This window comes from Scyliorhinus torazame, chromosome 7, assembly GCF_047496885.1.
Source record: "Scyliorhinus torazame isolate Kashiwa2021f chromosome 7, sScyTor2.1, whole genome shotgun sequence".
Classification (NCBI taxonomy): domain Eukaryota; kingdom Metazoa; phylum Chordata; class Chondrichthyes; order Carcharhiniformes; family Scyliorhinidae; genus Scyliorhinus; species Scyliorhinus torazame.
The window spans coordinates 246,244,916-246,262,397 of NC_092713.1; the positions used below are offsets into that span (position 1 = coordinate 246,244,916).

Consider the following 17,482-nt stretch of genomic DNA (forward strand, 5'->3'; position numbering starts at 1 on the left):
GATTTACGCTTCCTAACTTAAGTTTATGACAAATATTTTAGTGTTAAGAATTCCTACCTCATGAGGTCAACCACTTAGCTCAAAGATATAGTGGTAAAAGTGGATGGTAAAAGAATATGCTGTAGTAACAAAATAACTTCTTAGCCAGCTAAATTCACCACTTTCCAACTGTCTCACATAACTAAATGGAGCTCCAATCAGCTGTTTGCACTTTTACCAAATATGAGTCGCACTTTTACCAAATATGAGTCACAAAATGAACAATTCTGCCAGATTCAAGATAGACATTGCCTGAAATTTCCACTTTCCAATTGTCACCAACTCGCTTAGTGAATTTTATGTCACCTTTAACATTGACTACGATGACGAGTCAACATCAGCTGCCCAATATAACAGGCTATTCATGACCAAAGTTGATGTTGCAATTGGTGGGGACCGTAATCATTTTTCATGCTTCTAAACCCAACTATTAGGTATCAGCTCTCCTACTTTTGTTTTTAAAAAGCTTATAAGCCAGACTTTTACTGACAAAATTATCACCATTGAAAAATAATTTTATTTCAGCATTTATAAACTCTCAAAATTGTGAAATTGGATATTATACAATGCTTATAAAGTGATCATATTTGTTTAAAGTCTTCTCAAAATACAACAATAATTCAACTAAAAAAAACTATACTGGTGGTCTATTCCACTTAAATTTGTATTTTACAGCATGCAACTTCACAATCATGTGTACGATTTATTTCAATAAATACAACTCCAAATATGTACATTAAATATCAACATATGTAATTCATAGACTAATTACAGACCTGGGGCCATATTTGTAAGATACTGATGCAAATAGTATGCTGTTAATTTGTATACTGCCTGGCCATATTTGAATAAGACTCCTGGATATTAAAAAGCTCTAATTACTGTTCTTATTAACTTTAAACTGAGTAAAGATCGGTATTTATTCAAAATATCATAATTATTTTTATTCCGACATTCTGTTTCTAAGCATTTTACTCAGTAACACAAACCCAATAAAAGTACTGACTTAGCACTTTTTGGAATATAATGAATTAGAATCGCTGTTCAAAACTACTGATCTTTCAATTGGCTCTTCAGCACTATTTCTGAAATTTCATAGTGCAACCCCACTTTATGGCAAAAAACGTGCAAATAAATATGATTTATGCAACACTTTAAAGTTTCAGATGTGGCAACTTCAACATGTTTGTGGTGATAAACCAAAAGCTTACATTGACAAAGGCAGAATAGAGTACATTATTAATGATACACTGCATTGTAATCACAATTAAAATGTTGATAAAAATGAAAACACCTTCAAGCCAACAGCTACTAAATCTTCCCATAGCTGGCAAGTGATACGTGCTGTAAAACCCACACTATTCCTGTTAAAAATGTTAAACTTAAACAGCCAGACTGGATCTGGAGTGGAAAACAGAATTATAGGAATTAATCAAAACAATCTACTCTCATTATAAGGAAATTAACAGATCTCGTGCTCAAAAATGAAGTATAAACCCAAAATGAATAAACATTCTAATGCTCGCTACAAAAAACAAATTTAATTTAGCCAATAATCCCATACAACATAATCATGGCTTCTTCTTTAGGACCAGCCTGAATGAACAGAAACATTTTTTTAAAAAATGAATTCAGGTTTCAAGTATTTTTGTTTCCGATATTAAACCAGTTTTAGAACTTTCTTCACTAATTTTATTCCGGGTTTTGTGATGTGAGCCAAAATTGTCGTCATCCTCCCCTTTGAAGTTCAACAATTCTGGACAATTTTTCGCAGTTCTCGGTCTTTAGGGATTCCGCTTTCTGCTTCAGGCGCTCATCCCTGTATAAAGTGGCCAAATTCTGCAGATCAGTTTCTGCAAAAAAAAAGATGAAACATATATCACTGAGTAACACCTGTGACACAAAAGAAAATAAGCATAGAACAATTTAACTATAGTGAAAGATCTCCCTGCAGGATTAGAATAAACCAGAGGTTACTGCATGGGTGGCATCACAACGGATGCTATCACAAACATGATAATGTATTGACATGGTTTGATGACTGTGCACTTAGCCCAAGTACAAGAGAACAATTTGTTATGCACTCCCTTTTATAGAAGCCAACTCAGTTAAGAAAAAAAGAGATAATCCAAATTATTGTTTCAGAATTAACAGAATATAGAAAAATAAATACCTAGGTTAGATATTATAATGAACACATTTCCCACTCGTCCATACCAATGCTTATATTAGAGGCTGAACTAAAATAATTTTAAACTGTGTTACGTTTAATCAGGTCTTCTACCCTAATATCACAGCAGTATGTTTATTAAAAATCCTTGATGGGATGTGGGCATTGCTGGCAAGGCCAGTACATGTTGCCCATCCCTAATGCTCGAGAAGGTGGTCGTGAGCCACCTTCTTGAATTGCTGCAGCACTTCTGGTTTGGTAGACTTATAGTGCAATTAAGAGATTCCAGGGTTTGAACCCGTTTCAGTGATTTGATTAATGAGTTAGATCCAAGTCAGGGTGGTGTGAGACTTCGGAGGAGAACTTGCAGGTGGTGATGTTCCGATCCACCTGCTGCTCTTGTTCTTCACACATTTGGAAGGCGAAAGAGCCTCAGAGTATTGCTGCAGTGCATCTTGTAGATGGTACACACTGATGCCAAAGTGCAAGTGGCTGGGGGAGTGAATATTTGAAGTGGTGAGGGAGTGCTAACCAAGGAAGCTAACTTCTTCTGAAGGGTGTTGAGTTTGAGTGTTTGGAGTGCATTCACCAATTGCACTTCAGCACTATTTCCAAAATTATACCCTCGTATTCCTGATTTGTGCCTTAGCTTTGGAGAGTCAGGAGAGAAGTTACACTTTGCAGAAGCCTTTGATCTTCTCTTGTAGAAACAACAAATTTAACTGGTGAGGTTATGTTTAGTCAATGATAACCTTCAGGATGTTGATGGTGGGGGTTTCTCTGATACGAATGCTATTGAACATCAAGGGAAGATGGTTAGATTCTCTTTTTTTGTAGATGGTCATTACCTGGCACTTCTGTGGCATGTGTGTTGCTTGCCAATTATTAGCCCAAACCTGAATGACTATTGCCCAAAGAGTTACAAATGGTACATTAGCACTTTTTTGCTTGAATTCTTTCATGGTATGTGAGCATTGCTGGAAGGCCAGTATTTTGTTGCCCATCCCCCAACTATCATTGAATCCCTACAGTGCAGGAGGTCATTCGGCCCATCGAGTCTGCACCGACCCTTGGGAACAGCAACCTACCTAGGTCCAATTCCCCACCCTATAACCCAGTAACTCCATCTAACCTTTGGACAGTAAGGGGCAATTTAGCATGGCTAATCCACCTCAACTGCACATCTTTGGACTGTGGGAGGAAACCAGAGCACCTGAAGTAAACTCACGCAAACACGGAGAGAAAGTGCAAGCTCCACACAGTCACCCGAGGCTGGAATTGAACCCGGGTCCGTGCTGTGATGCAGCAGTGCTTGCCACTGTGCCACCGTGCCGCCCTAACCTCGAGATGGTGGTGTTTAGCTGCCTTCTTGAAACACCGCAGTCTATCTACTGTAGATACACCCACACTACAGTTAAGGAGGAAGTTCCAGGATTTTGACTCATGGACAGCAACGGAATGGCGATAAAGTTCCAAGTCTGGATGGCTTGTGCCTTAGAAGGGAATTTACATGTATTCCATCAGGGTAGCAGAGGTCAGTGTTTGGAAGGTGCCAAAGGATCCTTGAGCTACTTGTATGTGGTACACACTGTTGCCACTGCATGTCAATGGTGAAGAGGGGGTGGAGAGGGATGAATATTTAAAGTGGTAGTGTTAGGAACAATGTATTTTTTAAAAGTTGAATTTTATATATTTGCGTGTTAAGAAAGGTAAAATGTTTTCAGCTTCATTTAGGTTGTTTGTGAGCTTTGGTGCCTGGGACTCTGGATATATTGCTAAATAAAAGGTCAGGTCTTTTGGGTTATATTTCTATTTAAATGAGGGTTTACAACCCCTGAAATTAAATAGATGGGTCAAAAGTTTAGTGATTCTGGAGAAAAAATAAATAAAAGTTTGACTGTTGGTTCGCAACAGTGGGCCAGACAGAAAAAGACTGGAGTTGGGGTTGTGGGGGGTGGGAAAGTCCAGTGTGTGGTCAGAGAACAAAGACAGGGATTTTAAGCTCTCTGGGAATAAGGCAGTTGGGACAGTTGTTAACTGAATAATCAGTTCTAGGATTCCATAAAGTGATGAGTTTAGCAGAGCTGCTATTGGAAGACTTGAGTTTAGAGAACTCATTTTTGTTTGCTCTGCGGTTGAAGAAGTGAGTGTGGTGTTTGGGTGTGTCAGGGTGCGATAGGTGATAAGCGTCAAATGAATGTTCAGAAATTCACCAGGAGAAAAGCATTTGCAACTCTGCTAGTCCAAGCGAGAAGTCTTTGCATTACGCTAGTCGTAACACTTCACTGATTTGTGCGTCTGTAAAGTTATTACTGGGGTAAAGAACAATGGGAATTTGAATTGTCTTCTTATATTTGATTGGAGATCTTTCCAGCCCATTTGTCTGGTAGTAAATATTTAATTTTTCTTGCTTTAATAAATATTTTATTTGTTGTATTAAAAGTTCATCAGCGGACTACTGTGAATTTGTTCAATAACTTATCTGCATGATTTCTAAAAGAAAAAAGTTAGGATCTATCAAGGCAGGTTGTACTCTGGGATATAACTTGTCCAGTAACATCAGTTGGGATCAGAATAGTAGATGGGTGCTGATCAAGCAAGCTGCTCTTTCTTGGATGAATATACCTGCTTCTGACCTTGAGTGGGAAGGTCATTAATGGAACAACTAAAGATGATTAGACCTTAGACACAACCCGAAGGAACTTCTGCAGGAATGTCTTGGGGCTAAAATGATTGGTCTCCCAAAGATCATAAGCATCATTTGTGCTGAGTGTAACTTCAACCTATGGAGAGCTTTCTCCCTAAATCCCAATGACTTCAATTCTGCCGGGATTCCTTAGTGCCACACTTCGTCAAAGACTGCCTTGATGTTAAGGACTGTTCCTCTCACCTCTACTCTTGGAAGTTCAGTTCTTTGAGCTCTTTTGTGGACCCAGGCTGTAATGAGGTCAGAGCCAAGTGGTTCTGGCTGAACAAACTGGAGCACTGGTGAGCAGATTTTTGCTGTGCAAGTGCCACTTGATAGTACTGTTAACAATAACTTCCATAACCTTTCCGATAATCGTGAGTAAAAGTAATTGGCTGGATTAGATTTGTCCTACTTCTTGTGGACAGGCCAACCTGTGCAATTTTCCACTTTGATAGCAGATGCCATTGTTGTAGCTGCGCAGGAACAGCTTGGGCGAGGATGTGACTAGTCTGGAAGCACACGACTTTGGTACTTCATACTTCAGACATTGTCATGGTTCAAAAGGGGTCTGGCCCGCGATCAGTGCCCACCGATCGACGGACCGGCCTCTCTGAAGGAGGACCTCCTTTCCTCCGCTGCCCCGCAAGATCGATCCGCCATCTTCTTTCGGGGCGGCCACGGGGAGGACGGCAACCGCGCATGCGCGGGTTGGCGCCGGCCAATCCGCGCATGCACGGGTGACGTCATTTACGCGGCACCGGTCGCGTCATTTATGCGGCACCGCTTTTACGCGACGCCAAGGCCCAGCGCGCGTAAATTACGCGGCGCCGCTCCTAGCCCCCCGGGGGCGGGAGAATAGGGGGCTGGGAACGGCCTCCGACGCTGGAGTGAAACACTCCAGTTTTCACTCCGGCGTCGGGATTTAGTCTTCCGATGGGAGAATTGCACCCCCTATTTACCACGATAGTCATGTCACACAACATGCTGGACAGTATGCTCAGAAAGATGGGACTTTGTCTCCACATGACTGTGTAGCAGTCTCTCCTACCAACACTTTCATGGACAGTTGCATCTCTAACAGGTAGATTGGTGAGGGCAAGGTCAAATAGGTTGGTTTCCTCACAAGCTGGCACAGGCCCAGTCCAACTGATATTCATTCAGGGCTCAGATAGTTGGGTCAGTAATGGAGCAATTGAACCTCTCTTGGTGTTGGGCATTGAAGTTCCCCATCCAGAGGACCTCCTGTGCCTTGCTAGTGATTCTGCTGAGGAAGACCAGTAGGTGGCCTCACCACAAAGTTTCCTTGTTCATGTTTGACCTGTTGTCATGAGACTTAATTGGGGCCCAGAGTCATTGTTAAGGCCTCCCAAGGCCACTCTAAACCAATATGCCGCCGGTGCTTCTGCTGGGTCGGTCCTGCTGATGGGATAAGACATCACCGAGGGATGATATCAGAGGTCTCTGGCGTTGTTATTTGACTAATCTGTGGAGCACGCTCTCAATTTTGGCAGGGTTGTCTGGGCAGGTACAATTGTCGTTTCATAGGTCCATTTGGGTGGTTTGTCCGGTTTTATTTATTTTTGGCTTTTCTGTCATGGTTTGGTACAACTTAATGGCTTGCTCAGTCATTTCAGAGGGCACTTAAGAGTCAACCACATTGTGAGAGTCTGGAGTCTGCTGTACACCAGACTATCAAGGAAGGCATTTCTTTGAGAGCATCCGTGAACCAGATGGGTTTTTATGATAATCAACAATGGTTTCATGGTCATCATAATTCTAGATTTAATCATTAATTACTTTGAAATTTCACCAGCTGCCATGGTGGGATTTGAGCCCTGGTCCGCAGAGCATTAGCCAGGGCCTCTGGATTATTAGTAACATTATCACTACGACACTTTGGAATCAGATGCACTAAAACATTACAGGTACAATTCGCATTCCTGTTTAAGAAGTACTAAATTAGGTGTGCAAATGCTAGTGGCTGAATGAGGTTAACTTATGTGGTGAAATGACAACTATTCAAGGAAGTATCAGTAGGTCTGCCATGAAGTGAATGGTGCTTCAACAGTTTATGCTCGGAGACCTACTTTCAACCCAAAGGTTGTGAGCTTGTATTTTTTTACTAATGGTAACATGGCTCCCTCACATGGTTCAGCTGAGTATTTACACATTGATCTTTTCTACCTATTACAGTTTAAAATGCAAAATTATATTTCCAAACACCTTCACTTGCAACAGAAATGTTTCTGCACGTTCAAACAGCTGAAAACATCTGCAGCCAGTCAGTCTGACCGTCTTTAGATTTAAAAAAATGTTACAATGCAAAGAACAAACAAAGAACAACAAAAAGTATAGCACAGGAAATATCCCTCTTCCCATCCTATTATGAGAAAAAATTATTTTTCATTAGCAAGTTAGGTCTTTTAAATGCATACTTACTTTGCTGTTTTTCCTTCCGGCAGCTACTTTGAAGGTTATCGATGTAGTCCTTCTCAACATTATTTTCCAAATTTTTTAGTGCTATCCCTTGATAGTCCTTCTCAAATCCTTTGTCAACAAAATATTCTACTTTAAAGCGTTCCGTTTCTCTGGACAAAATATGGCCCAATGATCTGAATAATTGGAACAGGGATTACATAGTTATTTGCTACACAGATCATATAGATCAATGCATAGAAAGCTAAAACATCTATGGTACAAACCTGATTTACGATTAATCCAGGAATGAATATGAAGGACAATGAAGTCAAATTTCTTAGTTCTTCTTGCACTTTTATTTGTACTTTTTAAGCAAGTCAACTGCTAGCTCTGCTGTCTAAGGGTGCATCTGCACTGGGATTGTTTTTGTATATAATTGTGCAATACCAGGTAGTGTGTGGAATTTTTTGAGGGCCAGCATTTGTTACAGCCTTCTAATATTACAATGATCAGTAATATTCTTTCAGGGGAAGATGTGCAAGTCCAAAGGTGTGAAGGTTAGGTGGATTGACCATGTTAAATTGCCCCCGAGTGTCCAGAAGGTTGGTAGGGTTGCGGGGATAGGGTGGGAGTGTGGGCCTAGTTCGGGTGCTTTTTCCAAGGGTCAGCGCAGACTCGATGGGCGGACTGGTCTCCTTTTACACTGTAGAGATTCTGTTTAAAAAAAGATTCTAAGTTTACACGTATCCAACTTTCCAAAGCAATTTCTTAGCATATTATTTTCAGATCCAGCACTGTAATTAATATGTAATTCTGCCCTCTTGTGGTTGTACAACAATAAAATTGATCTATTAACTCATACATATTAACAAGTGCATATCACATATATAGGTATGTTTCAATATAGTTATGTCACTAAATTGGATCGGCACAGGGAAATTTAATCTCCCTTCCATCAACCTTGTCTCCAGGCATGTTGAAAAAGCATTTCACGAACACATCCAGTTCTCCTGTTCTCACTTAATCAACTAGTCATTGTGTATCAACAGAAAAAATCATTGCTGGCAGCAACTATGAATGACTGAGGGAGGGATGCACTACAGCCAAGGCTAATCCTATTCCGAATGCCGGTACACATTCACTTTTGAGGGTGTGGTGCTGAATAGCAATTGGAAAAAGAAACCTTGAGTGATTAATATTCCCTGCCTTGCATCAAAATTCTTGTGCCAATTGCAGTCAGGCTTTCTTTATAACCTTGCTTAAATAAAGAAAATAAATTACATTTACATAGAGCCTTTTACATTGTCTGAAGCACTTCAAGAAAATTCATTTTTGCAGAGTTCATCGCACGGAAGGAAAAATTCTTCTTTCAGTGAACATGACCAATTTCACACAATGTCCCACAAACAATATGAGGTAACTAATCAATTAATTTGCTTCAGTTGATTAAGAAGTGAACGTTGTTGAAACATAGGGCGAAGATCCAGGTCTTCTTTTAAATAGTGCCATGTTCTCGCCTCCACCTGAGCAGACAGAGGGAGCCTGATTTAATATTTCATGCAAAAGATAGCTAGCTATGCGTGTGGTAAAACTGTAGCTTACCTTTTTACATTTATGTTTTTTCTATGAGTACATTGCATTCTATGAAATATAGTGCAGAAGAGAAATAGAATAGCTTTCTTTTTGTCATGTAAACCAATCATCACTGTTAATGTAGATTGCATTTAACCTAGATCCCAATGACACAAGGGCTTAACGGTCCATTTTTTCAACTAATTTAATCAGGACTTGATGCTGGCAAATCTGCTCACCTAAATGAATAATTCAAGTAACATTTTTTCACACTGAACTATTTACCGGTAGCATATTTTTTAAAAATGGATTTATGCAATATCTGTACAAGATTTCCATGCATTTCTTACATTCAACTTCAATTTAAGAGTCATGGTCATGTAGCTTCAAACTTTAAGTTTTTTCCCCCCATTTGGGTGAAAATGTATCAAATTGATTCAAGAAAAATGTTTAGCACATTAACAGTTTAAAAGCATTAAACTTACGGTTTGTAGTGAAGACTGTAAGGAGGATTCGTCACTGTCAATTGGGCTACAAGTGATACAAGTACTAATATAAAAACCGGCAACAGCTGCAAAAGTACTGAATACGTTCCCTGCAAAATGTGCAAGAAAAGAAAGTGGTCAGTTAAGGATTCTCTAACTGACATAAACCACAATGGATAAAATCTTGTTTTCAGCATTTTTAAAAATCTCAACAGCAAAATATTGTTTCTCAGCAACTAATTTCTTTGCTTTATTTATTATGCATGCTGCATCTCAATTTTGTTCTCCACAAATCATGCTTTATCAGCAAAGATTATTTTACTAATGTAGCTGAGCTCTTAAAAAATACATAATCACTCTGCATATTATGTGTTACAAAAGAAAGGTCCTCACTCCACGATTCTTTCTCATATAAGGCTGGTTTAGCTCAGTGGGCTAGACAGCTGATTTGTGATGCAGAACAAGGCCAGCAGTGTGGGTTCAATTCCCGTACCAGCTTACCCGAACAGGCGGCGGAATGTGGCAACCAGGGGCTTTTCACAGTAACTTCATACTTGTGATAATAAATGGTTATTATTATATAAAAGGTCTGATGATTTGTGACACCAGATTTTTCAGCAACATTGCCCCTAACTGGATGATATTCGGATTCAAGCGGAGAAGGGAAGTGAAATCACACTACTGTAATTAATATATTTTACCACAGATTTGAACGCATCTATCCAACTGCAGAGTCTTGACCAGCGATTGCTTTTTATTCTTTCAGGGGATGTGAGTGTTGCTGGCTAGGCCAGCATTTATTTACCATTCCCAATTGCCCTTGGGAAGGTGATGGTGAACTGTCTTCTTGAACCTCTGCAGTCCATGTGGTGTAGGTACACCCACAGTGCTGTTAGGAAGGGAGTTCTGAAAATTTGACCTAGCAACAGTAAAGGAACCTCAATAAAGTTCCAAGTCAGGATAAGGGTGGTTTGGAGGCAAACATGCAGTTGGTGGTGTTCTCATACATCTGCTACCTCATATCCTACCTCAGAAATATTAACATTTACCTGAGTTCTATTCTCATGTTCTTCTTCCACCCTATCATTCATACGACGGCGTCGACGATAAACGTGGGTGTATGTTGTTCTTCCATTTGTGTAAGCATGAATATTACCTGGTGAAAAGATAGAGTCATCAGGACGCTACTCCATTAGCAATTTCAAGGTGCAGAACAGATCATAAGTCCAACAGTAGTTAACATTATTGTTCTTCTGTTCAATGCAGAAATAGTTTTTTTTAAACGAGACTGCTACATTTTAATACTTAGCGTAAACCATAACATATGTAGATACCTACAGCAACATTTTTAATAAATGCCACAGATTTTGAATCTGTTTTTGATGTTGTCTTGGATTCATTAGTGCTGTCTACTCACATAACAGAAGGGTTCAAACATCTTAAATTTTTGTCCATTACTGCCTACTTTCTCAATATATTTTATAAACCGGAAATGGAGCAATAAGACTTCATGATCTCATGCCCTCATAAAACTCGTCAAATCTTTTGAAAGCCAGACTGAGAAATAAGTGATAACATGAAGCCTGCTTTAATCCAGAGACAGTAAATGAATCTCGAGACACAACTATAAATAAATAATGTTTAATTGAGTCCCACCTTTCTCCTCAAAAACATAGAAAAAAATAAGCTAGCCACTCTATCCCTCCTTGCCAGCAAATGCGGGGATGCTGACTTCCTCCTTTTTAGTGATTTGCCAATATGCTCATCGATAAAACCAGCCCTCTTTTCCCTTTGGGACATGGGCTTGAAACAAACCATTTTCCAACGTTCTCAAAATGAATTGGGGTTTCATCAGGCTTGGGATGAGATAATTGATGTTCACTCAATCAGTTTGGCATAAACAGTGAGCTTTTTTCCTCATAACTCGGTGAAGAACAAAAAGCAGAAATGAAGAAAGTGTCGCAGGCTATACATCCTCAAGGTTTATGGGATTTATCTTCATATCCAGACCAAGTAAAATTACAATTCCAGTCAAGGTTCAGACAGCCCATTTCTATATTTAACTTGACATTCACAATTTATAGGCGGCACAGTGACACAGTGGTTAGCACTGCTGCCTCACGGCGCCAAGGACCCGTGTTCGATCCGGCCACAGCTCACTGTCCATGTGGAGTTCGTACATTTCCCCCATGTCTGCGTGGGTCTCACCACCACAACCCAAAGACGTGCAGGATACGTGTATTGGTCACACTAAATTGCCCATTAATTGGAGAAAATAAAAGAATTGGGCATTTTACATTTAAAAAAAAAAATCAAATAAACACAAGACATTCGCAATTGGTGCAGCATATGCTCGATTAGTGTACAGTATATGTACTTATAACTAGCCGTGTTATGAAGGAAAAACTAAAGAACTGATACAAAACAAATTTATAAGAACATGAATAGAAGCTGGAATAGGCCGCTTGGTCTATTGAGCCTGCTCAGTCATTTCATGAGATCATGATTTGTCATTGGCATCAATGGTTGAGTACCTTGAAGGGGATCCTCAGGTGGTGGTGTTCCCATGTATTTGCCGCCCTTGTCCTTCTAGGTGGTCGAGGTCACGAGTTTGGAAGGTGCTGCCGAAGGAGCCTTGGCAGGTTGTTGTAATAGGCATCATGTAGATGGTACATACTGCTGCGGGTGGTGGAGAGTGTGAATGCTTAAGGTGGTGAATGATGTGCTGACCAAGCAGACTAATTTCTCTCGGAACATCGTGTATGTTCGTGTTGTTGGAGTTGCATTCATCCAGGCAAATGAACAGTATTCCATCACCCGCCTGACTTGTGCCTGTAGAGGGTGGACAAGCTTTGGGGTGCCAGGTGGTAAGTTACCCACTGCAGAATTCCAAGCCTCTGACCTGCACTTAGAGCTTACTGTATTCATGTAGCTGATTAGTTAAGATTCAGGTCTTTGGTAACTTCTAGGATGCTGATGGTGGGCGACTCTGTGAGAATAATGCTGTTGTACAGAAAAAGGGGTGATGGTTACATTTTCTCCTGTCCAAGATGTTCATTGTCTAGGACTTGCGTGGCAGGAGTGTTGCTTGCCATTTATCAATCCAAACCTTAATGTTGTCCAGATCTTGCTGCATGTGAGCACATGTTGCATCATTATCCGGAGAGTTGCAAATGCTACTGAACACTGTACAACCATTAGCAAACATCCCCACCCCTGCCCTCATGTTGTAGGGAAGGTCACTGATGAAGCAGCTTAAGGTGCTTGGATTTGGGATAATACCCCGAGAAACTCCTGCAGCTATGCACTGAGCCGAGATGATTGCGTCCAAAAACCACAACCATTCTCCTCTGTGCTAAGTTGACTGCAACCAGTGAAGAGTTTTCCCAGATTTCCATTTACTTCAATTTTACAATGGTTCCTCAATTCTGCATTCAGTCAAACGCTTTCTTTGATGTCCAGTCACTCTCAAGATAGCACTCTCGTTCATACTTGGACCAAGACTGTAATGAGGTCTGAAACGGAGTGACCCCATCGAAACCAGAACTTGTGAACAGGATATTGGTGAGCATGTGCTACCTTAATCTTTATTGAGATATTTTTCCATTTTAACAGTAAAGCCACAACACGTAACAAATACAATTCCAGTAATCTCTCCCAGCTTCCAAAAGCAAACCCAACTAGAAACGCACCGCCACCCCAACATCTGCCAGTGATCAGCTCCCTGAAATAATAAATGAAAGGCTGCCATCTCAAGTAAAGCCCTTCTGCCGACACCCTCATGATGTGCTTGACCTTCTCCAAGAACAAAAATTCCATAAGGTCACTCAATCAGAAGATATAAGAGCAGAATTAGGCCATTCAGCCCATCGAGTCTGCTCTGCCATTCGATCAAGGCTGACATGTTCATCAGTTACCTACAATGCTAAAGACCAAGGGCTAGATGGAAAAATCAGCCAGAGCATCACCTCCCTACTGCACATGAACTAGGAGCAGGCATTTTAGCCTCCTGAGCCGAAACACCTTCAATGTGATCAAGGCTGATCCCATCATTGTCTCAACTCCGCTGTCCTGTCCGCTCTCCATAACCCTTCAACCCATTACCAATTAAAAATCTAACTGCCCCTTAAATGTCTCAGCATCCACTGCACTCTGGGGTAGCGAATTCCATAGATTCACAACCCTTTGGTAGATGTAGTTTCTCCTCAAATCTGCTTTAAATTTGCTGTCTCTTATTCTAAGATTATGATCTCTCGTTTTACAATACCGGGCAGCACAAGTGGTTGGAATGTGGCTTCACAGCACCAGGGTCCCAGGTTTGATTCCCCGCTGGGTCACTGTCTGTGGGGAGTCTGCACGTTCTCCGCGTGTCTGCATGGGTTTTCTCCGGGTCCTCTGGTTTCCTCCCACAGTCCAAAGACATGCAGGTTAGGTGGATTGGCCATGATAAATTGCCCTTAGTGATCAAAAAAAAAGGTTAGGAGGGGTTATTGGGTTACGGGGATAGGGTGGAAGTGAGGGCTTAAGTGGGTCGGAGCAGACTCGATGGGCCGAATGGCCTGCTTCTGTACTGTATGTTCTATGTTGTTCTAATGGCCCATAAGAGGAAGCATCTGCTTCAAGTCTACTTTATCCTTCCTTTTATCGTCTGGTTTACCTCAATTTGATCTCCCCTCATTCTTCTAAACTCTAGAGAGTAGGCCGAAACTGTTCAATCTCTCCTCAGACGACAAACCCCACATCTCTGGAATCAATCTAGTGAACCTCGTCTGAACTGCCTCCAATGCCACTACATCGTTGTTCAAATAAGGGGACCAAAACTGTGCACAATACTCCAGGTGCGGTCTCACCAATGCTTTGTACAGTTGCAACAATACTTCCTTACCTTTATATTCAATTTCATTTGCTATAAATGCCAACATTCCATTTGTTTTCCTTATTATCTGCTGCACCTGCATGCTCGTTTTCTGTGACTCATGCATGAGGGCACCCAGATCCCTCTGCATCGGAGAAGTCTCTCCCCATTGAGATAATAAGTTGCCTTCCCATTTTTTCGATGAAAATGCATGACCTCAGTTATCCACGTTAAACTTCATCTGCCACATTTTGGCCCACTCTCCTCACCTATCTATATCCATTTGTAAGGCTATTTCCTCATTGCAATTTACTGTCCCACCTATGCAAATTTGGCTCTAGAACCTTCTATTACTGTATCCAAGTCATTAATATAGATTATAAATAGCTGGGCCCAAGGGCCAAACCCTGTGGCGTCCCACTAGTTACATCTTGCCACCCAGAAAAAAAAACATTGATTCAGACTCTCTGTCTCTGTCTGTCAGCCAGTCTTCTAGCCAAGCTAACAAGTTACCCCTAATCCTATGTGATCTCACCTTGTGAATTAACCTTTGTGCAGCACCTTATCCAACGCCTTCCGGAAGTCCAGATATACTACATCCACAGGATCCCCATTATCCATTTTGCTTGTTACATCATCGAAGAACTCTAGCAAATTAGTCAAACATGATTTACCCTTCATAAAACCATGCTGTCTCTGATGGATAGCTCTTTGACTTTCCAAATGTCCTGATATTATGTCCTTGTAATCGATTCTAACAATTTTCCAACAACACATATTAAACTAACTGGTCTGTAATTGCCCACATTCTGCCTCCCTCCCTTTTTGAATAAGGGCGTTACATTAGCTTTTTTCCAATCCACTGCAACCTCCCCCGTGTCCAGGGAATTTTGGAATATTATAACCAATGGATCCACTGTCTCCACTGTCACTTCCTTTAACAGCCTAGGATGTAGGCCATCAGGCCCCATGGAACTTGTCTGCCCTCAATCCCAAGAGTTTGTCGAGTTCTGTTTCTCTATTGATGCTGATTGTTCTAAGTTCCAGCCTTTCAATTAGCTCTGAAATGCCGGTTCCTATAGGAATGGTACTAGCATCCTCCACCATGAAAACTGAGGCAAAGTATTGATTTAGCATCTTTGCCATTTATGTTCCCCACTAGTAACTCACTGGTTTCATCTTCCCAAGGGGCCAACATTCACCTTAGCGACTCTCTTCCTTTTTATGTACCTGTAGAAGCTTTTGCTATCCTTCTTGATATTCTGCACTAGTTTTTTTTCAGAATTTACCTTAGCTCTTTTTATTACTTTTTTAGCATCCCTTTGTTGATGTTTGAAAGTTTCCCAGTCTTCTAGCCTGCTACTGGCCTTTGCAATATGATACAACTTAGTTTTTGTCTTTATAATGCCCTTGACCTCCTTGTTTAGCCATGGGTGTTTTTTACCCCTCTTACCATCTTCATTCCTCACTGGGATATATTTTTGTTGTGAGAAACACTGCTCATTAGCTGTCCTACCTATTAGCCTTCCTGCCCAGTCTACTCATGCCTATGTAATTTTCTTTGTTTAATTCCAGAACACCAGTGTGCCATTCCACTTTCTCACCCCCAAACTGATTTTTGAATTCTACCATACTAGTCACTACACTCGAGTGGATCCTTAACTAGGAAGCCATTAATTAATCCCTCCTCATTACACAATACCAAATCCAGAGTAGCCTGCTCCCCGTTTGGTTCCCCAACATATTGTTCCAGGAACCAATATCTAATACATTCAATGAGCTCTGCCTTCAGGCTACCCTTGCCAATTTGATTCCTCCAGTCTCAGTACATATTAAAATCACCCACTATTATTGCCGTATCTTTCTTGCAAGCCCCCATATTTCCCGGTTTATACTGTATCCCACTGTAGAACTACTGTTTGGGGACCTTTAGATTATGAGGATGAAGCACTGGGAGGAATGGGAGTCCCCCACCTAAGCAAAACTTGCATCCGGGCTATTAACGAGGCAAAGGCGAGAGCACCCGCCTTCACCCGCATCTACAGCTCCAGCGAGTCTGAAGCGCCAAAAATGGCCACTGGTGGGCACGGCTCCAGCTCAATCCCAAGAACCCCTGACATGGTGTTGAAGGAGACGACCCCAAAGCTTACCAGATTAGAACATGGCCAGAACATGTGTGTATGATTCGCCGGCCCCGGAGGACAATGCTCGTACTTATCCTCCACTCCCATAAAAAAAAATCACTCATCTGCACCCTAGTCAGATGTGCCCAATGCATCATCTTGAACTGAATCAAGCTGAGCCTAGTACATGAGGAGATGGAGTTGACCCTGTTGAGAGCCTCACTCCACACACCCCTCCCCAATCAAAAACTAGACCCAGCTCCTCTCCCGTTTCCTTTTTACATCATCCAACAAAGCCTGCTCCATTGCTCCATCGGCAATATCCGACCATAAATATCTTCCCCTCCCCCAACTCAGCCAGCGAAAGGACTCTATTCAAAAGAGAGGGCAAGGGTGCCAAGGGAAACAAATCTCCTTGCGCAAAAAGCCACGGACCTGAAAAAACCAATACGTTAATCTTTGGGAGTTGGAATTTGAACTCATCAAAACCGTCAAATTTCCCCTCTATGAATAGGCCCCAAGCCTCCCAGCTCTTGCCTCCCCCCATGCCCGAACGACAAGTCCAAACCCCCGATACAAAAAGAGATGATTTCTGCAGATTGGGGCCAACACTGACATGGCGCCCAGCTTAAATTACTGCCTAACTGTCTCCATATTCTCAGAGTGGCCACCACTACCAGGCTTGAAGTAAATTGGGGGGAGGGGGGGAATGGAAGCGGAGTTTACCAATGCATTCAAACTAGTTCCATACATCATTCATCTCCATCCACCTCCAAAAGGAATCCGGATCCTTAAACCACCACTGTACTTTTTCAATGTTCGCAACCCAATAATAAAATAACAGATTAGGCAGTACTAGGCCACCCCCGACTGTCTCTCCCACTGCAGATACATCCTATGAATCCATGGGGTCTTGCCCACCGAAATAAAGCAAGATATCATTTTATTAACGTTAACAATTCCCACCACGTGGGATAATCCAGCTCCATTCAATGCCGATGTCAGGCCCATCCAAGGTGGCGACCAACTCCCCCCATCAGAATAGAAAAGTTGTAGCCACCGTCAGAGAGCAGAGCACCCCTCCCCCCCCTTGTCTTCCGCCACTACCACACCCAAATAAACCCGAAAACA

General features: G+C 41.5%; 1 protein-coding gene across 2 annotated transcripts in view; it reads right to left on the reverse strand.

The window, feature by feature from the left end:
- Positions 1–533: 533 nt before the first annotated feature.
- The window catches only part of dnajc18 (DnaJ (Hsp40) homolog, subfamily C, member 18), a 70,457-nt gene continuing 53,508 nt past the window's right edge, over positions 534–17,482 (reverse strand). For both annotated transcript variants that reach the window (XM_072512220.1, XM_072512221.1), the window contains exons 5-8: positions 10,423–10,529; positions 9,374–9,483; positions 7,338–7,510; positions 534–1,892 (exon numbers count right to left, since the gene is read on the reverse strand). In XM_072512220.1, coding sequence (XP_072368321.1) covers positions 1,768–1,892; positions 7,338–7,510; positions 9,374–9,483; positions 10,423–10,529 — 515 coding nt within the window. In that variant the 3' untranslated portion in view covers positions 534–1,767. The remainder of the gene's footprint in view (positions 1,893–7,337; positions 7,511–9,373; positions 9,484–10,422; positions 10,530–17,482) is intronic.